This window comes from Pinus tabuliformis, chromosome Q, assembly GCF_031772625.1.
Source record: "Pinus tabuliformis cultivar Carrire ecotype Pingquan chromosome Q, CPIR1, whole genome shotgun sequence".
In the NCBI taxonomy this organism is placed as follows: domain Eukaryota; kingdom Viridiplantae; phylum Streptophyta; class Pinopsida; order Pinales; family Pinaceae; genus Pinus; species Pinus tabuliformis.
In genome coordinates this window covers 1031654728-1031678429 of record NC_142296.1, presented here as the reverse complement: position 1 = coordinate 1031678429, position 23702 = coordinate 1031654728, and the positions used below count along the sequence as shown (strand labels likewise).

The following is a 23702-nucleotide window of genomic DNA, read 5'->3' as shown; positions in this document are numbered from 1 at the left end:
TAATTTGCAAAATTAGGGCATCCAAAATTGATGTTAAATTATTAAATTTGGGTTCCCCGGTTAACTTCCAAAATTACGGTATTACACACTATTACTTGAGGTTTGGCAAAAAACTAAAAGAAGCATGTGACCAAGATCCTTCAGAAGGTTGGATGACAAATTATGGACCTATGGCAACATCATCTAACGAAAGGTTGAGAATTTTGATATTGTTGATCCATCATTGTACCAATAACTGAGTGGTTCCTTGATACGTTTGATTCGAGGACACATCGATTGGATTGACAATGCTGATGTTGAATAAAGATGCTACTAATGGTTGGTTCTACTTAGGATTTAGTATGACATTGATAGAACATGAAGCATGATTTTGTTGCATTGCGCAGGAATAAGATATGGAAGTTTGTACAATTAGCTATGAAGCAGTTTGGATCTATAAAATATTTGATGGACTACTTGATGACATGTTGGATTCAACAATGGTAGTTTGTGTTGATCAAAGTTGTACAAAGATTGTCAGAGCACCCGAAAGGCCAAAATCATGATTCATGACTTAATGCAGGATGGAGTCGTGAAGCTACAATATAACTCCATTGATGAACAAGTAGCCGATGTTTTGGCGAAGTCCCTTCCTATGGGAAAGCATGAGCATTTTTGAGACAAGCTTGGGCTTGTGGATATCTCTTGCCAGCTTGAGAGGGAGTGAGGATGAACACCTTGTTCTCCGTGTGTCATGTACTATGGCTAGGACTAACTGCTGTAAGTCTAGTCCATGAACACAGATAGGGAGAATGGTGGATTGGATAAGAATCATGGATCGACATTCTTGAGACATGTACTGCGACCAGGACAAACAGTCATAAGTCAAGTACATTGATCTGGTATAAGTATGGTCCAGAGGTCCGACATTTCCTTGTGCAAAGTATTGTGACAATGGATTAGGAAATGGTCCTGTGAGGGCATACTTTGGTGAACCTATGTGGGGTAGGTGCCTCAGAGAGGCAGTGGTGTCCTTTTGAATGCCTCCTAGGATTGTGCTCTGATCTGGTGGAGAGATAGAGCTTACTTGTCAAGGCCTTGGTATTTTGACAATGCTGGTTATGATGTTGTTATCATTGATGATGCTTATCAATCTAGGTCCTTTCTTATATGAATATTTCAACTTGAGACTATCATGTGGAGTTATTATGAATACCTCCCTAGTTAAGAGGGAGTGTTGAAGTTGTAACTAGTTTCAGTCTTCAGAATGTAAATCAATGTTCCTCCAAGACTCTAGTGCGGGGAGACATAGAGGGGGGACAAGTGGTAGTGCCCTCAAATTTTAGGAAATTTCGGGGGTGCAAAGGGACGTCATTGTATGTATATATATATATATATATATATATATTCATATTCGATAATGAAAGCATAAATAGACTAATAGTAATGCATTGATCCACACATAAAATTGAAATTCATAATTTAGCCGTTAGTCACTTTAACCGTTACCTGTTCTAGAATTATAGCCGTTGGAGGTTCCGCTCTCACTATTTAACATGCAAAGCTGGATGTGATTCTTCAACTTGTCATGATGATGAACCACACTGGTTGGTTTGAAACGCGTCGACAAAAGAAATATCATGTGATTTACACCGAAAAATTCTCTCAAAAATCATTAATCCTGTTGATCTACACGAAGCTGCTGCATTTGTCATATCCTGTATAACATTTGTAGAGCCAACCTCCTCTATAGCATCACAAAGAAGCTCAAATTGGAAAGTTGTATCTTTGCGCTTTCTAGAACAATGAATAGCTCTAAGAAAGAAAGGCCCCTCTCGGCAAGTAACTATGAAGTTGATAAGTGGACGTTTGGTAATCTCTGTCCACCCATCCATAACAATAGAACAACCTTCCCTCACCCATTTTTGCCTTAGATTTTCCTTTTCACATTAATATTGACCACTTGCCTTTCTAATATCACTGTCTTCAACTTATGTTTACCTGGGGGCACATATGAGGGTCCTGCTATTGAAATTGCTTTGACCATCTCCTTGTATTAAGGAGAATGACTAACATGGAAAAGAATGCCATTGGCAAAAAGAAATTTGCTAATGACATCATCTATATCATCACGGTTCAACTTATTACACATCCGTGCAAGAGTTGGCCCCATTGCACAAGAACATGAACCTTTAGTCCCAACAGGAGGTGGTGGCGACATATTGTTCTTTTCCTTTGATTTTCTTTTTGAGCTTGTGGCTACATCAATATTTTGATGAGCTTGGGCCATGACATTTTTGCTTGAGAAGGTGCCCTTTGCATCTGCTACCATTCGCATCCTGAAGAGATTTGATTTTTGTTGCATTTGTACATATATGGATCCCTTTGCCACCTACACCCAAAAGTGGCATCCTGACCCGAATATAACTCCCAACCCAAGAATGGCCAAAAATATTGCATGTCCAATGGCGTGTCCCACCTCTTTTGTTTCTTGGTTTTGGTTGCGTTTGTTACCCACCATTTCACAGGTAATATCCCTAGGAGAATTTTTTCTCTGAAATGATCCTCAGCCAGCAACCAACAACCCCTTGCAGCCATCAGCTAGCTCATTGTGCCATTTCTCCGCCACCTGAGCTAGCCATGTGGTCCTTTGCCCATTTGTCATGATTGTATGTTTGAAGGTGGACCTCCTGAATCTAAAGGTACGCCTTGTCATTTTGAAATTTAGTTTTGTAGTTTTCTTAACTTGGACACTTTTGGACATGGATTAATGGGGGGATTCAACAGAAAGAATCGGTTAGGTTTGTGCTTCTATCCCTTAGACCCCTTTTAAGGCTTAACCTTGGATTCTAGTCTTGTGGGATCTCTTTTACTGATCACTTGGTTTCAGGGATGGTATTTCATGGGAAACCCCGATTTTGGTTGTGTGGTCTCGCTTCCCTTATCTGCTTATATTACCATCTTTCCACTCATTGCTACCCCATCCATCATTTCTCCCACCTGGGTCCACATTACTCCACCGGGTCCACATAATGTCAGCTCACCCGTTCCCCTTGTCCACACCTTGGGTCATGGCTTGGAATGAAGCCCGGAGGTTGATGCAGTGAAAAAGAAAGTCAAAAGCATATATGGCCACATTCAACAGGGAAAGTAGCACAAAATGCAAAAGATGGTCGGGACAAACATTTAGCACGTTGGCAAAACCCATTACATGAAGCTCTACCCCATCATCATGGCCATCACCCTAGTTCTAACAGGTTCCATGAACCTCCCTCATCATATAGGAACCTATGATTGTACCAACTCTTGGTGGGCAATGAACTAAAAGGGGGAATGCACTACCATATCTTATACATCCATATCTTATACATCATGCACTAACCCCTTTAGCCCTGAGCAGTTACTCAAAGAAAAACATAAAAAGGCAAAAGGCATATAAAGAAGGGTGGAAAACAACAAGGTCGGGGCACCTCATGTACCACGATTGCTTCCTCCTACACATTATAGACCCAAGTGTGGGCTTCCTCTTATTAGCTACCCTTGTACCCCAACACGTGACCCAGGGATGCCCCTTCTCATCCCCTACTCCTTTGACCTATCCATCACATGTCACCACCTTTTGAAGAATGTACCTTGACTATATTACCCCCTTTAGAAGTAGAGACCACCTAATAGGATACCTTGCTACTCCCATTAGGAGTTTAGGGGACATTGGCACATCCCGAAGCCCATTATGGAAGTGCAGACCATTATGAAGCCCCCACCTCTGGTCCATGATTAGGTAAGCTCATTTACTCGATTTTCCTAATGAAGATGCTCCATCTATGTCGAAAAGGGCCAGAAAACAACTTCCTAATGTAGTAGATTGGTTTCCTATTGGAGAAGCAACTTATATTAGGGTTTTCAGTGCTTACAAGCATCCTCACGCTTTACCTACACTGGTGACAGACAAAGTGATTTTATAGGAGGTTTGCTATCAATTGGCTACTGAGTTGTCTAAAGCATTAGTAAAGGGAAAGAAGGGGCCATGGCTGGTGTTCCCTTTAACAATCAATGCATATGCCATTGAAAGCTTTAAGGAAGTTGAAGCTGAAGTTGAAGAGTTGAATGGTTTCTTCTTTGTTGATTTAAGATTTCAAAAGTATGATTCGAAAGGAATTGCATTCGCTCATTGTAAGGCAATTGGCTTCGGGTGGTATTATGCTCATTTCAAAGATGATGATGAGGACAAGATAAAAAAACTTTTATAATGCTACCAGGGCGTTAGGACCAAATGAGCAACAAGAAAAGAAAGGAGAATAATTGGATGATGATACCCAGTAAAGCATGAGTCTTGAAGCTAAGGCAACCGTTCTTAAAAGAAAGAAAGAGCAAGAGAGCAAGAAAGAAAAACAAAAGAAACAAAAAGTTGACAAGCAAGAAGGGACATAACAAAAGCAATAGGAAGGGGTTAAAACCTAAGTTGCACGAAACGGGGAAACGGGTACGAGTTTCCGAAACGGGAAGCGATACGAAACGTGACCTCCCCAAATTTTGGAAACGGGGAAACGCGAATATATATATATATATATATATATATATATATATATATATATATATATATATATATATATATATTTATATATATATGTGTGTGTGTGTGTGTGTGAAATCATAAAGCATAAATGATACATTATAATATATTACACTTAAACATTAAGATTTAATTTACATCACATTTACTCATGAATGATCACGTAATGAAAATAAAAATATCAGAATATGCAAAAGCAACGTTTATTATATATCCAAATCTCAAAATCAACCTTTATTTATATTAATATATGAGGCTGCAAGTACAATAAAGACTATAAGGCTGCAGGAGAGAGATCCAAATCAGGATTTTCTGCATCCACATCCCATTCTTTAGAAGGACCACTGTTGTATTGGGAGTCTCCTCCTACATAGTCGAACAACCTTAGTGCTCTTGATTAAATACACATTTCATACCCTAGTACCCTACATGATCTTGATTATTGGGAGTTTCCCCTGCATAGAGGGCTTGATTCTCTTGATTAAATACAAGTTCCATACCTTAATACATGATAAAATCCAATGGAAACATTGCAATCCCCCCAATCCTGAAATCCTGAAAAACAAATAAGTCTGCTGGATTTTGAGTGAGATCTAAAATTCTACTTTCTCCATATGAAATCCAATGAGGGCGAAACCACTCTCAAACATCCTGAGTCATTTCATGGTAATGTTAAAAATTTAAGTAAAAGGATGAAAATGAAAAATAAAGGAGAATATCACTTTTACTTTAAGAATTTAACATTACCATGAACCGCATATCAACACTAGGGCAAAAATTCACTTTTATAACTTTAGACACACATCTAGAAGTCACTAACATACCCTAAAGTAATTTAAAAAACAAATTAAAAAAAAAAAATATAAAAAAAACACAAGTTAATGAGGAAACGTGGGTCGTACGGCCCTGAAACGCGTTTCCGGCCGTTCTGGCCACGTTTCCATTTCGGGAAACGTGGTAGTATGGCCGGAAACGCGTTTCACGGCCGTACCAAACGCGTTTCCGCGTTTCGTACCCGTTTCCGTACGGAAACAGACCTCTATGACACGTTTCCTGCAACATAGGTTAAAACCCTAAACAAGTAAGGAGAAGAAAATAAAGGTAAAGAGGATTTGGAAGAAAAGACTGCAAAAATTGAAAGCAACAAGAGATGAAAAGGAAACTAGAAGAAGAGTAGTGCAGGAAGGAAGAAGAAGATTGAAAAAGATAGGAGGAGGAACTATTAAAGAAAAAAGAAGAGGAGGGAAAGAGGGAAAAATTAGAAGAGGTAGAACAACACTTAAGAGGAAGAAGAACTCAAAAGAAAAGTTGAGGAAGAACAAAGCAAGAAAATAGAAGAAGAAAAGAGACAGAAAGGAGAAGAAACCAAAAGGAAATAAGAAGCTGTAGCCAAACAAATCGAGCAAGATCTTCTCAACAAATAAGAAAAATAGTGGGATGATCAACATCCATAGGGATAGGAGATGCAGCTAGATTTGCCTTCTTTGGATATCCCACCATCTACTCCAATTATTGGTGTACATTTCCCATTACAAGAATTGGGCATCCCACAAGAAGAAGTGTTGGATATTACCAGGCTCAGTTTTTGATCAAATTCAATGTAAGATCATGCAAGAAAGACGTAAGCTCTGTTTTCAAAACCGGCCATATTGGAACCGACTCGGCCGAGTTGGTGCAAGCCAAGCCAAAAAAAATTGACTCAGCCTTGGATTCAGTTTGGCCGGCTTGGTATTAACCCGGTCGGCTTGGCCGAGCTAGCATTAACCCGACCGCGTTAGAAAAAGAGACCCAAGCTACAGATGAATTGCCTGGAATAACTTAAGTATCATCAATCAAAAGATTCAATGTTCTTTCTAACATTTTATCATGCAAACACACTTTCTGATTATTGGCTATTTGAATCACAAATGATAGACTGGGAGCTTACAAAATCGGAAATTGAATCCCATAGAAAACTGAGTTTCACCTTGCAAAATGTATAGTTTCTAAAACACAACTCGGACATCATATTTGCTGCAGAGGTGTTAGTTGCAATATTTGCTGCAGAAGTGTCAGTTGACTAGCTGCATATAGCACATCACCAAATCCCACTCACCTCACAAAGACCATGACCTTTCACATGTCCTCTTTTGAAAAGTATTGACATAAAGGTGTCAATTTTAAGCCTAAAGGAAATTTAGAGACAAACATAATTACAGTAATAGAAATATCTCTCCGTTTGATGAAGTACAAATTAATATAATTATAAATCCAATAATTTGTTCATTTTCTCCTTCTTGTCACCACACCTTCTACAATAGTTGTTCTGATCCATGAAATATCATCAACAATGCCTAAGTTTTATAGAATAATGTGGCATCCACTCCTTTGATGCATCATGCAATAGGCACAATTTATGTCCCATGCACATAAATGTTTTTCTCTATGCATCCTCCTTTTCCTCCAAAACAGAATTCAAGGATTAACCAAACATCCAAAATAGAACATGGAGATTAAGGGTAAGTTAATAAAGCCACTTGAAGACTGAAGTGGATGAATAGACTGACACTGCTTAATAAAAAAAAGCAATTTCATCCTTACTGTGCAAATTTTTGGATTGAATTTTCCGTGTTCTAATAAATTAATAATCAGAATATCTTGCATCATTTGTTAATATGTTATGTGTTTTTGTTTTGATATCGATTCTCTATATCATCATCATGTATGTATTGGACAATGCATTAGGTGCCATTTTGATATAATGGATATATACATGAGCCTGCTTTGATCATATGTTGTCTTCTATCTATATTCTAATGCTGTGTGTTTGGAAACATGAATGAAAATCTTTAAAATTATGTTTTTTATAAAAAAAATTAAATATTTAATGTATTTTTTACAACGACCGAGTCATTGAAATCGAGCCGCCGAGTTGATACCGAGTCCGAGTCGGAGTCAGAGTTGACCCTTGGCCGAGTCGGTGTCAGAGTTGGAGTTTTAAAACATTGGGTCATGTAAGTGCTATGTAAAGAATCCAACTAAGCTCATGTCCATGGTCACAGAGAAGGAAATTGACACAAATACCACCATGAACCCATAAATGATTGCCTCAGCTGGAACCACCTTTGTAACAACCCCAAAGCTAAATGTCAGTAGATTAAGCAAATAGGTTGCTGATCTATGTGCCAAGCTTGCTGCCTTTGAACAAAGAGCTGCATAGGGATATAGTGAGAACCAGGCCTTGCTTGCATCCTACTCCTAGGGTAAAGGCTTGTGGGCATCCATCTCGGATGAATTATAGATACTTTCAAAGGCAATGGACTTAGTTTATGATGAGATGATGGTCTTACTTCAAGTCATGGCTCCATTCCCTCATATGCATAAGGAATCAAAATAAAGGGGGATGATGATAAAAGTAGCCATAATAGCAATTGAATGTAGGAATGAATGGATTGATCAATACCTTGGTGCACCTGAAGAAATTCCTAGAAAAGATTGGATTACAGAGGAGAACGATAAAGTGTCCATGGGCATCAAGATGCAGTCTCATGATAAATTGGCTAGAGATATGGATAAAGAAATGGCATCATACAAGGACTTGCTTGGCCCACTAGAGTCTCTTGCCGAATTGCATAAGATTCCCTCTATTGGCACACTAGGTGAAACAAGAGCAAAGGAGAAGTTAAACAAGAGATTCAAGCATTCTTAGAACCAATCAAATAAGCAAGTACAAGAGATGACCTAGAAGTTATAAACGAGAGAATCACTCAGTACATGGTTGAGCTTGTGAGGTTATACACTAAGTTGGTAACTCTATGAAACCAGATAAAAGGCAAGAAGCCCACCTTAGTACCAGATGCACTAGAGTGCCTGCAAAGACATAGGGACAAGCTATAACATCAGATTCTGACTCTTGCAATAGAGTACTAGCCCTCGTGGGCATATTTAGTTCGAGAATTGCGTTTGGATGTCCCAAACCTTTCTATTACTAGATTAGTAGATTGAGAGTATTTTGTTTCTTTCATGTAATATGTTAATAGTAGAATATAGAGTAGAGTAGAGAGTCATGTAGGAATATGAAAGGTCACGGGGTAACTCAAGAGTCATAGAGGTAGATTAAAAGTCACCCCATTTTCTATAAATATATCCTCACGGCTCAATGTAAAGGAATTTTAGTTTTGGATTGAATTAGTGCATATTGTTTGGGGAGCTAATAGACCTTTGGTGAATGCAAGTGGTGATTTTATACTTCCACTTATGGATGTCATGGACTTTTCATGTGTTAATGCTATGAGTATTTCAACTTTTCAAGCTATTTGAGCCCAAGGTGTGCAATTCTCTCATGTTTCATTAATCATTGTAGGATTTCTCTTGCAGTGATCGAATGGTATGTGTTGTGCTTATTTTATGCTTATGTTAGTAAACTATTTTATAGATTTGGGCATATATCATGTACTGAATTGTGCGCTTTTACATGCTTTCATAAGTTTATTGGTTATGAACTTGTTTATGATCAATGCACTTATCTTTATCAAATACGTGGGTTTTATTTGAAGTTTTGCTAACACTGCTTCTCTTAAGATTCATGTCAATGCTACTTGGTTGTTGTTATATGCATAAGGTTGTACGAGTTTGGAATTCATAACTCATTTATTTACATTTGTTAAGGGTTTTATTTTGTTCTCTAATGATTGTAGCCTATTTTGTCCAAAGCGAACTAATAAGCAACATGATGGCTGCTGGGCCTAAGTACCTTACTGAATGTATTCAACATATATATAGTTTGAGTTAGTTAAGATGCTATTATAGTTTGGTGATGTCCTAGATCAAACAATGTAAGGTCTAGGTGGGATTTTGCACCGGGGAGACCCCCTTGCTGTTGGCAACACATTCCAGCCCATCAACACAACATCATACCACCATCTAGCAATGTATTCAAAAACATCTTTGCGTTGCTTTTTCCAATCAACATCCAAGGTGGGTTAAGTTAGACTTGGTTGGCAGGCAGTGGCACTAGTAGAGGAAGAGGTGGAGGACGTTGGAAAATGTAACTAGGTTCGGTCTTCATAATTGTACTTGAAGTCAAAATGTAATATATTTGTCAAAAGAAAAGCAAAAAGAATTTTATTATTATCGAATTGACTTGTTAAAGCATGGGTTTCATGCTTGGGTCAATTGTTATAGGTCAAGCCTCGATTGTACGCTTTAAGATTATTTATTTGGGTCAAAGTCAATTTGTGTATTGGTCAAAGACACCTCCATCAAAGTCTCCTTGATCATTGTCAACCTCCTCAAAAAAATCCTTGTTGTCAGCCTCAAACAAGTCTTCATCAAGTCGGCCAAACCTTAAATGGAGACAGAACCTTTCATAATGTCATGTCGGCTCATTTGTGATGGTCGAACTACTATATATACCAACATAAGGACTTCGCATGAACTAAAAAAAAGTTTGGATTTGAGAGAAGAAATTTCTGCGCTAGAACAGAGAACAAAAGCTCGCATTTCAAAGATAATTTTGGTGATCACATGGATATGGTTTCGGTAATCACAGTGAGATAAATTTGGTGTCTTCACAGTGGAAAAGGCTCGGTGATATTACAATGAATACAGTTCAGTATTAGTGCAGTATAGAAGTTAAGATGCTATTATAGTTCGGTGATGTCATAGAAGGTCGGTGCCATTACAGTCAGGGGCTTGATGTCATTGCAGTGATAAAGTTTGGTGCCACATCAGTGATGGAGACTAAGAACAGGAGTACATCATCATTGCTGGACCGAAGTATACATGTTACAGTGTTGAACTGAGATATAATTGTGTTATGTGACCAAGCTATCAAACATACTACTGGATCGTGTCAAAGCTTTATTATTGCAAGGAAGAACACATTGAAGAATGCAATGCTACTCACAAGGTTGACTTGATGGAGGGAGTCTCTAGTTTGTAAGGGTCTTGGTCGTCTCATCTTGAATCTACTGAAGGAAGAATTTTGACTAGGTTTTCCCCTAGAGTGGGGTTTTTCCCTGGCAGCGTGCCTACATCTTGTGTACTCTTTTATTTGTTGCTTGGCATTAGTCTTGATGATAAGAAAAGATAAATCGAAAGAATTAATAATAATAAAAACATCACAAGATAATGTCATTAATAAGGAAAATCATTTAACTGCCACCTCTATGGATTTTCCAACATGGTATCAGAGCTATGGTCAAAAGGCAGTTTGAAAATCACTTCGGTGCATTTGTATTAAAGATCAAGTCTAAAGGAATTCAAAAGCATCCTTAAAGGCATAGTGAGACAGTTTGGTCACTTTAGAAAATGAGTAACCATATTCAATACAATTTCAGAGAATACATTTCACTATTGTTACAATGGAGGAGTGCAGATTGATTGGTGATCTCTTAATTCGGTACAACCACGAGAAGAAGGTCTTGTTGGCTTCACAGTGACAGAGAACTCGGACTTGGTGCCATTGAAGTGATATAATCTCGTGAAGAAGAATAACAAAGATAACAAGTTCGGATAAGGCAAATGTTTCAGTGTTATTATAGGGAACTTGGATAGGTTCTTTATGCTTCCACAGTTCGGTGTTATACTTACACAGTTTAGGGTTGTACAGACACAGTTCGTCTCACAATGTAGGTGCCATTTTCGTTCGTTGCCACTACAGTGACCTCAGTTCAGTGTTGTCACAACGACTTCAATATCACAGTGATATCAGTTCTGTGATCCTACAGAAAGAAGATCTCAGTGATACATCACAGTGAAGGAATTCGGTGCCACCACAATGGTTTGGTGTCACTATAGTGAGAAGGGATGGAACTTGGTATAATTTCCTGTGGAGATCTTTCAAGCTCAAGAACAAGGTACCAGCTCGAGAAAAATCAATTAAGTATTTAACAAGATGCATTTGCAACAAGCAAAATAAGGTATAGAAGATCATGGCTTACACTTCCTACAATGTTTGTCTAGAAACATCTCCAGGTATGTCTTAGACTATAAAATTCTCTTTTTCTTATTTTGAAATTTTGAATTACATGACTAACATCGTTATGTCTAGCGTTGAATCATAATGATTCTTGTTTTGGGTGATTCATCACTTGGTAAATCTATCCCTCATATTCTTAATTGATTTTATAGAATGCTAGACATGTTTTCTGGAAAACCTTAACCTAAGGGCATGCTAATGTCAAGGTTTGAAACCCTAAAATTGCTTAGGGTTATTGGGAAATGCTATTTGAAGTTTTTGTTGAGGATGTCATGTTTGGGGTTTTAGTATGATCATGAAAACCCTAACTTGTTAGGGTTGAAATGGTGTTGACTAAAATCTCGAACCTTTGAAGTTTTGGTATTGTAGGGTTTGCTTTGCTATGTTATGAAACCCTAGATCTTTAGGGTTTGGTTGGGTCTATAAGCGAAACCTTGTTAAGTATTTAGAGTCCTAGGAATGAAACCCTAGGTATGTGTTCATTTGGTTGAAAACCTAGCTTGTTTTAAGTTGGTATATGTCTAATATATTAATATTGCCTGACATATGATGTGTTGATGAATTCCTAGATATATGTGTTGACCTAAGTGTTAATGGTCATGAGTCCTAGGGTTTGGAAACAAGCCCTAGTCAAAGTTTGATGGTCTAGGATGATGTTTGGAAAATCTAGGGTCTTGCAGCTAAACCCTAGTAGTAGTTAAACTCTCTAAGTATGTGTGATAAGACAATTTGGAATCTATGAATCTACATAGTGATTGTTGAGATTGTGTAAATGAGAAAAATCTAGGGTGAATATCAAACCCTAGTAGATGCTAGTCATGATGTTGATTAAGCTGTGATTGGTTTTCAGCGTTGAATTCATGTATGAAATCTTAGTAAGAAGTCTAACATATGAATTCTGGAAGTTGTTAGATTGATTGATTTGATTTGTTTCTAGGGTTTGCTATATGAAGGAACTTGTCCTTGAAAGATTATTGAATGAGTTTGAAATTTTGAGGAGCTATGAATGTTATTTAGGGTTTGTAACTAAACATGGGGAAGAAGTTGAAGTATAGTCTCTTGTTGATTATGTTTGTAAAGTCTAAATGCTTCCGTTGTTACATTTTTGATATGGCTAACTTCATGCTTCTTTAATTTTGGTTGTACTTGCTATCTAAGTTGTGCAGGTACATCATCTTCAAGTTGGTGAAGATAATCGTAAGAAGATTGATGTGATAAGCATTAGATATGAATGACTCTAATAAGAAGGATGGAAGCCATGAAAGATTCTCCAATGTCGTAAAGAAGAAGTAGAACTCCCTAAGTTAAGAGTAAGCCTGAATGAAATCTCCCTGGGATAAGAGGATGATTGAGAATTTTCCTTGTACAATAATGATTAGATCCTCTCTGATTAAGAGGGAGTGACAAATATGGTTCTCCACTTCATGTGTCATGCACTAGACCAGGACTAATAGCTGTAAGTTTTAGTGATATGTTGCTACATATGAAGTAGGGAAGGAAAAGTTTATGATTGAGGAATCTTCTGTCAAAGATTCGGTTGGTAGTCCTACTATGAAAAGTTGAGAAGCAACATCAAGTTGTCTAGAAGACCTTGAGGTTTGTATTTGATTTTGTACACGTGAAAGTATATTATTGCTTGGGGTTGTGTTTGTACAGGTAAATCTCTCGAAGGTTTTGATAGCATGCTGGTTACCGATCAGTTTGATTGGGAGAGATTTGTTGTCCTTGATAAGTCAGATCAAGGGGTGTTGAGGCTTTGTGCGTGAAGCATTGCCTGGGAAGACATCTGGCCGACACTTTGTGTTGATGTCTAGGTCCTGAAGTTGGAAGGGTGGTGTTGGTCTCTGAGCTCTAAAACGCACCTGGATATTTGGGTTGATGGTTAGCAAGTAAGCCTGATGGTACCTAGAGAAGTTGAAAGCTTGAGTCCATCTTAGTCCCTCCTTGATAGATTGCCCTGGTCAAGAATCTAGTCCGTGTCATTGCGGTGCCTAAATTGTTGAGAGACCAACGGATAGATTGCCCTGGTCAGGAAGCTAGTCCATGGCATTGTGTTGCCTAAACTTCTTCGTAGATGATGTGGTTTGAGATCTTCCATGTACCTCTTTGGTTATATGTAAATATGAATACCTCCCTAGTTAAGAGGGACTGTTGGAAAATGTAACTAGGTTCGGTCTTTATAATTGTACTTGAAGTCAAAATGTAATATATTTGTCAAAAGAAAAGCAAAAAGAATTTTAATTATTATTGAATTGACTTGTTAAAACATGGGTTTCATGCTTGGGTCAATTGTTATAGGTCAAGCCTCCATTGTAGGCTTTAGGATTATTTATTTGGGTCAAAGTCAATTTGTGTATTGGTCAAAGACTCCTCCATCAAAGTCTCCTTGATCATCATCAGCCTCCTCAAAAGCATCCTTGCTGTCAGCTTCAAACAAGTCTTCATCAAGTTGACCTACATGTCGGCCTAACCTTAAATGGAGACACAACCTTTCATAATGTCAAGTCGACTCATTTGTGATGGTCGAACTACTATATATACCAACATAAGGACTTCGCATAAACTTAGAAAAAGTTCAGATTTTAGAGAAGAAATTTCGGTGCTAGAACAGAGAACAAAAGCTCGCATTTCAGATATAATTTCGGTGATCACAGGGAGATGTTTTCGATAATCACAGTGAGATAACTTTGGTGTCTTCACAGCGGAAAAGGCTCGGTGATATTACAGTGAATACAGTTCGGTATCAGTGCAATAGAGAAGTTAAGCTGCTATTACAGTTCGGTGATGTCATAGAAGGTCGGTGCCATTACAGTCAGGTGCTTGATGTCATTGCAGTGATAAAGTTTGGTGCCAAATCAGTGATGGAGACTAAGAACAGGAGTACACCATCATTGCTGGACCGAAGTATACATGTTACGGTGTTGAACTGAGATATAATTGTGTTTATGTGACCAAGCTATCAAACATACTACTGGATTGTGTCAAATCTTTATTATTGCAAGGAAGAACACATTGAAGAATGCAATGCTACTCATAAGGCTGACTTGATGGAGGGAGTCTCTAGTTTGTAAGGGTCTTGGTCTCATCTTGAATCTACTGAAGGAAGAATTTTCACTGGGTTTTCCCCTAGAGTGGGGTTTTGCCCTGGCAGCATGCTTACATCTTGTGTACTCTTTTATTTTTTGCTTGGCATTAGTCTTGATGATAAGAAAAGATAAATCGAAAGAACTAATAATAATAAAGACATCACAAGATAATGTCATTAATAAGAAAAATCATTTAACTGCCACCTTTATGGATTTTCCAACAGAGGAAGGTGTGAAATAACTCCTAATGTTCATCCTCTTTTTACCTTTGGCTTGAGAGTGTGATCCAAGAGGGGGAGGAACATAACGGAAGGCGTCAAGGAGATTGGGGGAAGAAGGGATAGAGGAATCTTCAGGGTCAAAATCATCAAACCCACTTGCTTCTCTCCTAGCCATTACTTCTGCAAGTTCCTTCTTCCTTGCAATTTCTTCTTGTATATCTTTTTCCCTAGCCTTTGCTTCCTTAAACTTCTCAAACTTTTCAAGGTATTCTGCCCTAATAGGCCCCATCACATTATCTGGTGCATCACAGGGGGTTTCTTGGTCTCTTATACCAGCCAAGTGTTGTTCCAACCTAAAACTACCCTCCCATTGGGTGCTTGCAATATTTACACAACATGTTGCCATCAACAACATCACAGTGAACCCACGCAACATCTTTGGCTTCTGGGGTCATGGTGGGTGATGAAATTTCAGATTTGAAAGGAAGGAGATCTCCAAATAAAAAAGAAAAGTGCAAAACCTATGATCACTACTAGTCTACTACAGGGGCTATTTTTTTACTTGAAAGTTGAAACAGGGGCAAAAATAAAAAACAGGGACAGCAATGAAATCTGGAAATTTTTAAGAGAAAAATCATACTTGGGAATGAAAACCAGTTGACAAAGTCTCTTCCCAAAGATGCCAACTCCACTAGACAGCTCCAAACCAGCTCCAAGATGATAATGAACTTCCAAACTTGCTGCTGTTGCGCCAAAACTCAATCCTGTTGCTGCAAAACTCAATGCTGTTGCAGAACTGTGCAAGCTCTCATATGCTAAGAAAAACTAGAATCAAATATGTGAGGCAAATAGGAGCTTAGGCAACTTTTTATAAGCTTTAGGAGGAAACCTGCCCATGGTTTGCAGCAAATCACCCCCAAAAGCACCTGCAGGCCCCATCAACACATCCAGTGACCTTGCGTCGAAACTGAGTGGTTTTTGATTGAATTGGCCGGTTAGGTACCAAACCGGCCAGTTTGGTTGGGGAGCAGATTTAGGAGGAAACCTGCCCATGGTTTGCAAAAAACCACCCCCAAAGACCACCTGCTGTCCCCATGAACACGCCTAGCCACGCGGCGTCCAAACTGGCTGGTTTTTGATGGAATTATCCAGTCAGGACTGGTTAGGTGCGAAACCCTAACCGGTCTTGACTTGACCAGTGAATCGGATTTGATGGGCCTGTTTAATAGCCCAAGTAACTAACCGGCTGGTTTGGCTGATTTCTGGTTCGACTCAGCCAGTTTTGAAAACTATGCTTTCCATGTTATATCTAAAATAATATAATAAAACATAATCATGATTGATATAAATTATTGTTAATTAAACCCTTAATGGCAGAGGCCATTTGTTGCGAGTCATGTCTTCAACACTATATAAAGAGATGACATTGTTCAGTGTTATCATTGCATGTATAACAATCATTATTCATTATTATACCAACATATTTTAATATATATGTCTGCGTTCATTTATTTCTTGCGCCTGTGCAAAAAATTGTAACTTTCATGAGTGCAGCCCCAAATTCAGCTGCTATCATCAATGGCGGGAAACAATTAATTTCTACTGGCTGTTTAGGAAAATGAATTCCTGGAAAATCCTATTCTAAAAGTAAATCTATCTCAAACACAATAAAGTTCTGAATCAGCTTTTTTTCTTCTTCTAGTTTTCCCTATTTTTCTTGGTACAGGTGTAGCCATTTTTTTTCCTTTTGAAATTCACATCCTGGGGAAATCTGCTAAGCTCTTTTCATCATTCCCAGGATGGTACGCACGGTAGACTGGATTCCGCAGAAGCTCAAGGGTTCATCAACATAGGGATCAAGGCCATTAAAACAATATATTCATTAAGAGATCAATATGTCACTTGTGGGAGTTGAATATAGGTGGGGAGGATAATGTTCCTCTCAACCACCCATGCTAGACCCACTTGGTGGCACAAGTGTGGCCATGCTAAAGTCAAAAAAGGAATTTTTTTTTTTAATAATTTTGTTCTGGCTGTTTTCAAAATGAAAATGCCACTACAGTACATGGTATGGTTGACAAAACGTTTCTGAGAGTGACTACTTATGATGTTTTCTGCCATACCCACCTTGTTTCCAGGTTTCCTGTTTCTGGGGTGTTTCATAGTAGGCAACAACGCCCTGCCTGGAGTTTGATGCAACATAGTGGGCCCTTGTAGAATAGGAGTTAATTTCTACTTGAATATGATTTTTTTTTTTCCAGTTTGTTATTTTGGGAAAATCAAAATTCTATTCTGTGTTTATCAATTTTTTTTTGTTTTGTTTTTTGCAGATGAATTTTTGAATGTTGGTTGCATGATAGATAATGTGATTGCAAAAACATAGTTTCTAGCAAGATTTATTTATATTCTGAAATCCCTTCTTACTGTTGGTTGCTTATTGATGTTTCAGTTAGGAGCAGTAGCAGTTAACCTGGTTGGTGGTGACAAGCCTGCTGATGTCTACTCGGGAATTGCTGCTAGGTGTGTGGTAAAGTGATATATGGTAGAACAGTGCTATATTTATATTTGATTTTGTTTGTATGTTTACACTTCCCATAGTGAGTTAATATTCTGGCAACTATCATAGATGCATCATGTAGACTTTTTTATATTTCCATGGTGTTATGTGCCATGTCTTTTCTGCTTTTTTATTGGGGGAATGCATTTCAATTTGTATTCTTCTCAATACCCCATTTTAGCTTTTGCATGTTCAAAAATTAATAGGGTGCTGCTGCATGACTTGAAGTTCAACATTGAATTTGTAAATCATAGGAACAAGAGTGACACTGTTTGACTCTATTAATGTAACAATGCTATATCTCTGCATTGAGTTGGGTTCATACTTCATATAGTTTCACACAATTTCAGTCCATCTTTGCAGTTCTCTTGGAGATGCTTTATTATTCTCAATGTTCACTGACTCTGTACTTTCGCAAGTCCCATTGGCCAATTATGGCCTGAGTAGACGGAAATTAAAATTAAAAATAAATATCTTTCATCATATTTTGTATTGAATGCCTCAGAAGTAGGGGAGCATATTATGGTGGCTAATAGCAGATCAACAATAATTTCTCAGCATCTTTCCCATCCACTCCCTGTCATATAGGATACTGATTTGTGACTGTAACAATGATACAAATTAAACGACAAACTCTTTTGGACCTGAAAATTTGAATGTCACAGAATCAAAATAACCAAGACCAGACGGATGTGTGAATGTAGCTCCTTTCATTTTGATAAAACCATATATATATATATATAAATGACATGTTATCCCATCTACCTTTTCCAGGATTATCATATCTTTGTAAAATCCTAAAGGCTAATACATATGTGAGTGCCTTTATTTTTCTATTTTATAATAAAATTACGACTTTGGATCCATTTTCATCAGATATAAAATTGAAGCTCAAGATTGCGCCCTCTGACAATAATATGACAATTTACCTGGAAGTATTCTGAAACCTATTTTCTGGCAGAAGCACGTGTTTATTTGCCTCGTAGTTGCTTTCTTTTACCATTTCTGCCAATGGAAAGTACACAAGCTGTTTGAGCCAATGCCCTCTATGGTAGCTAACCTCTGAATGGACCAGATTAAAAAGACATAGACTTTGTTGGTTTGGTCCAATTTGAAAAAAAGTCTTGCAAAATTTTGCCTAACCAGGCTATCTTCAAATAACTGAGAAGGCATGGGCATTCTGGATGAAAGAATTGAGGACTGTCACATGCCATTTTAAAGCCCTGATTTCTGTTTTATTTGTATCAAACTATTGCATATACTCCATTTTTCTGCCAAAACTAAAAAGCAGAAACAAGCTAAAAGAGCTTTTCTTCCAATTAAATGTCTCTATAGAGTTTCTACTGTCCTTCAGTTAATTAAACACCTCCATAAAATCTTACGGATTTTCGGCAAAGAAATATAAAAGGTATGGGATTGACTCCCTTTTGTTACTGCCTCAACATCAATAACGGCCTCCAACTTAAAGCAGACATGACAATCTGGAAGCACTGCTGTCAGTTATTAACCAACTATTCTTAGCAAAGCAGCTTGCACTGCAATCACATGTAGTGTGGTTGTGAAAGAAACCTACTAAGATAAATGGATGAAAGCCTCAACGAAGTGTCTAGATGTTCCTTTCAGAAATAACCCTAGTCTTTCTAGAAAAGCATTTCAAATTCTCTCATACCACAATTCGAAAGGTTGCTAGGACCAACTGTCACCATGTCCACTGTGATTTGCAAGAGGCATTATTTGCTTGGGATGCCTCTACATGTAACTGCTCAACCTTAACAAAGTTGCCGATAACTCTGTTATAACAAGAGTAAATTGCATCTCAGTCCTAATTACAAATAATAGATTTAACAAGAGTAAATCACAGCCCAGTTCTAGCTACAAATTACAAATTATTTTATTTGTTAATGGATGGGGTTCTTTTGCTTGGCACTATCTGAAATTTGCATGAATAGGATTTCTACATTTTCAAAGCCGTTAAAGATGAGTGAGCTGGGTTGGGGAGAGCAAGGTGTAGTTTATACCCCAACCAGATTTCAAATCTCCACAGCGACATGTTCTCCCTGTTCTGGGCCAGTGTGCTTCTGCAAGGAGGCAGTTGATTAGCAGTAACTGTCATGGTTGTTAAGTCCTGTCACGTATCACACCGGCAGTGTAAACTGGCATCCCACCTCTTGATAGGTGGTGGAGGCATGACAGGTTAGTTGAGAGGACGGTTCTTGCCAACACTCTCTGAATTTTGAAAGCCTTCAACCCATGCGTCAAAAATGACTTTCTTCACCCATGTATATGATTTACTTTGTAATATAGGGGTTTCTTTTTAGTGTCCCATTAGTCCGATTGATTGCTTGTTTGCCTTAATTTAGCATTGACCACTTGACAAAATTTATAGAACCACTCCGATGACTGTTTTTCTTTTCCCTCTCATTTATACCCAGAGGCTTCCCGTAAGAGTTTAAGCAAGTTGAAAATAGGCGGCAGTCCAAGTGTTATTGATCTGTAAATTAGAACCTTTGCAAGTGTGCACATCTTGTTATGTTGAAACCAAATTTTTCCAGAATTAATAACATTGTTGCGAGATTGCCCTGTTGTGCTACTTTAGTTGGTTGAACTGGACAGTTATAGAATGTGTCTGGCCCACTGCTCATTTGGTCCTGAATTTCTCAAATCTATCTTTACTAAGTGGAGTGTTGCAGTTGCTAATCCTAAGACTTGAAATGTTAAAATGTCATGTTAATTTTCCATGAAACTCTGCAACTACTTGGATGAATAACTGATAACTGAAACTAGTTAACTTTCACCAAGATACAGAGCTTCTTAACAGCTTATAAACAGCAGAATAAAAACACATCACACTAATTGACACACTTATTTTTCTCAGGAAACCTAACAGGGAAAACCTGCTTGCTTGATGTGGCTATTTTATTGATTGTTATTGGAGCAATTGAATCTATTACAAAGCAATCTGTCTCTCTTTAGAAAGCGTTCTGCTTCTCAGACAATTCTCAGCCGATACAACTGATTTTGGCCTGCCTTGATCACTACATGATCTCTAAGTTATCGGAAATGCCTGGAGTAAGGGACTGAAATGCCGTTCCCCATTTTTGAAATGTAAACGGGGGCAATCCTCATCCAAAACGCCACAAAAACGTTTTCTTGCTGTTTCAAAAATTTGGAAACTCCTGTTCTGTGAGTGGATACGCATCCAGGGGGTTTTTAAATTTTTTTGATCTGTTTCCGAAAATCTAGAAACGGATCCACGAAGATCGTGATGCGTTTTTGGATTTCTGGAAATGGATCCACCTTAAATATGTTAAAAGCTCCGGGAACGAGGTTTAGATTTTAGGTTTCACTTTAAAAGTTTGACGCCTTTACTTTAACACCAGTTCCCTAATCAACTGACCACATTCGAACTGCTGTTGGAGCCTAGAGGAGCCACCACCGTGACCACTCAGCGCTGCCCCACCATCACCATAGGCATAGTGATATTTTATATATATAAAAGGGAGAGACTCACGGAGAGAGACACCCAAAGAATATATTTATATATAAGAGAGATTATTTTTTTTTTCTTTTGCACGTGGTTCACGGACACCTTCGGTCAACGGGTGGCGCTACGTCCACTGGAAAAGGCTTGACGCCCCGTGGCCTACTGCAAGACCTAACCCCAAGAGCTTTCGGAATTGACCCTGTGACCTCCCATTTGGCGAGGCCCCGTCTTGACCAATTGAGCTAACCCTTGGGGCTGATATATAAGAGAGATTATATATTATATATTTATATATTTAAATTGATTTTAATATTTGAATATTTTGATTCAATATTTTTTTTTTTTGTAAGCTATTGTGGGTCCTTTTCTATTATATGCAACTAAGATTAATATGTACAAGCAGAAGGTGCCCTCAACCCGCCCCGAAGGGAAACCGGGTCTTTTGGGCCCCAAAATCTCAAATTGTCAACCACAGCATATGGCTATGTCGTATTCTTACTCTACCAACCGACAACTCTATAGTCCTATCCGCTATAACAGTTCAACAGTTTTTCAAAAAATCTGATTCTCCTAGTGTCTACCATAATATTCATTTGGAAACAGAACAAAAAAGTTTAATCTACCATGGGCTCCAGCTTGATCTCCTCCTCGCGCTGCTCATTCGCGATCTTCTTCAGCATAATTTGAATTTCCTTTAATCTGCTGTCTTGCCTCAGAAGAGTTAGTTGAATATTGTCCATCTCCTTTCTCAGGTTTGGAATGCCTTCAGCTATTTCAGTCATCTCTTCAGCCACCTGCTCCATGGCTTTAGCTAATAACCGTTTCATTACCCAATAAAAGTGCAGAGCTTGTTTATACAGGGATAAGCGACCCCTTGTATGTCCTGGGTCTGGTAAGAGTCTGTTCCAATCTTCCATTTCGGGGTCTGAGGGTTCCTGCAAGACGTTGTTTTCCAGCTCCTGGATAATTCTTCTAATGTCTGCATGCGTCCCGTCATTATATGCCTTTTCTGCTTCCTGAGCCATCTGCTCCGACGTTCTTCTTCCTCTTTTCTGCTGGTTTGAAGGTGGCACCTCCGCTTCTTCTGCATCCGCATGCCAAACTTTTCCCCTACCCCTGCGTCTTCCGCCTTTGCCTCTTCGGGAGGGTCTTCCCCTGCTGGTGCTCTGGCTCCCCTGACCAACCTCAAACGTCGCTTTTCTCTCTCGCTGTTTCCTGCCTAACTCCTTTTCACCTTCTTCACGAATTTCTCCCTCCTCCAGCTGCTCCTCCTCAGACTCGTTAGCCCTCACCGCTCTTCCTTTTGCATGCATATGAATTTCGGTCTCCATGGGGCTTCCACGCATCTCCGTGCCCTGCTTATCTTGCTCGCTACCATTCGGACCACCCTGATTCTTTCTATCCTGGCTTTTCCGGCTTCCTTCCATTTCGGTATTGTCCCTTACCCTCCTTCTTCTGTCCGCCATTGCTTCCTTCCTGCCTCTGCAGCAGATACCAGGGGTCTTTTGACAGTTGCTCTCCGCTTTCAACTCTTCTCTGCACCTCTGATCTTTGCCTTCGTCTGCTCCTCGGGATTTATTGACACCTATCCTATGTTTCACTGCCCAAACGCCGCCATCCTTTACCCCTGCCCTCATCATTATTCTATCTCCTCCACACCTTGAGTTATCAACCCATCTGCATACCGGTTTTGCATACCGGAGGATGATTGGTTTGGGGGGTGGCTTGATCTTCCACTCCCTGACTATCATCATTTCACCGCATTGCGTCCTTCTCTCCACCCCGGTCAGGGGTTCTCTGCACAGATCCCGTGTCTCCACCCCGATCGGGGACGATTCAATATTAATTTTGATTATTATATAAATTATATAATTAAAAAAATATTCTTTATTGCTATTGTTGGACACCTAATCCTCAATGGGTTAGTGTGGAAGCCGAATAGACAAAAGGAGTCCAAGAGACCTTGGGATGCAGAACCCAACGGTCACAATATGTACTATAAATGAATATCTCTTGTTAATAAAAATTGTACTCTCATGTTTTATCCTTCAGATTATTCTTGTTGCCCATGTGTGTTTAACATGGTATCAGAGCACAGGTCCTCAGTCCCTAAAATTAGTTGTAACTCCTTGCATCAGTTTTCTCTGCCATAACCACTGCCTGCGCCCTCTGCGCTCCTTAGGCTGTTCATAATTGTCCTCCTTCCGCTCTCTAATCATTGTTTGCACGTTTTTTTGGGTGTAACGTCTCTTGGACTGACAAAGAACGCCCAGCTCCTGGCGTCGCCTGCAATCAGCGCAGTAAGCGCATAGTTTGCACAGAGCAACAAGCAAGTATCCATGATGTGAGCGTTGAGTTCTTTTGAAATCTGTGCTGTATAGATTAAAGGTTGGTGTTGGCATATGCTTCAAGTTTTATGCTGCGCCCATATACACTGTCCTGGTTTTAACACTGCTCCGTTGCTTTAACGCAATACGACCAACAACTTGATCAAGATCTCCCTGACCACTAGATGTGATACACCGTCCACTGTTGGGATCCATCTCAACCATATTCATCATTTCTAATTGCTGTGTACATGGCGAGCAATAGATCCACTACTTTTACGACCACCATAAATTTTACAAAAAGCTCCAACTCCGATACCTTTTCTCAAATAGATTTTCCTTGCCATTGAAGCTACTCCGGTAACAGATCCCGGCCTGAACCCTGTGTGTTCCATAAAATATACAATGCTACCTCTCTGCCATTACCCATTTCTTTGACAGGGTCCCTTGAGGACTTTTTCGACTTTGGAAAGCGTGTATTAGGTCTGTGTGATCGCTTGTTTAATCAGTGAGC

At 38.9% G+C, this 23702-nt stretch overlaps 1 protein-coding gene across 1 annotated transcript in view; it reads left to right on the top strand.

Annotated features, from left to right (window-relative positions):
• LOC149223013 (DNA-directed RNA polymerase 1B, mitochondrial-like) overlaps positions 1–23702 on the top strand; it is a 227143-nt gene that overhangs the window by 97344 nt on the left and 106097 nt on the right. Inside the window, exon 12 of the mRNA XM_089385713.1 lies at positions 17270–17340. Within this exon, the coding sequence (XP_089241839.1) occupies positions 17270–17340 (71 nt within the window). The remainder of the gene's footprint in view (positions 1–17269; positions 17341–23702) is intronic.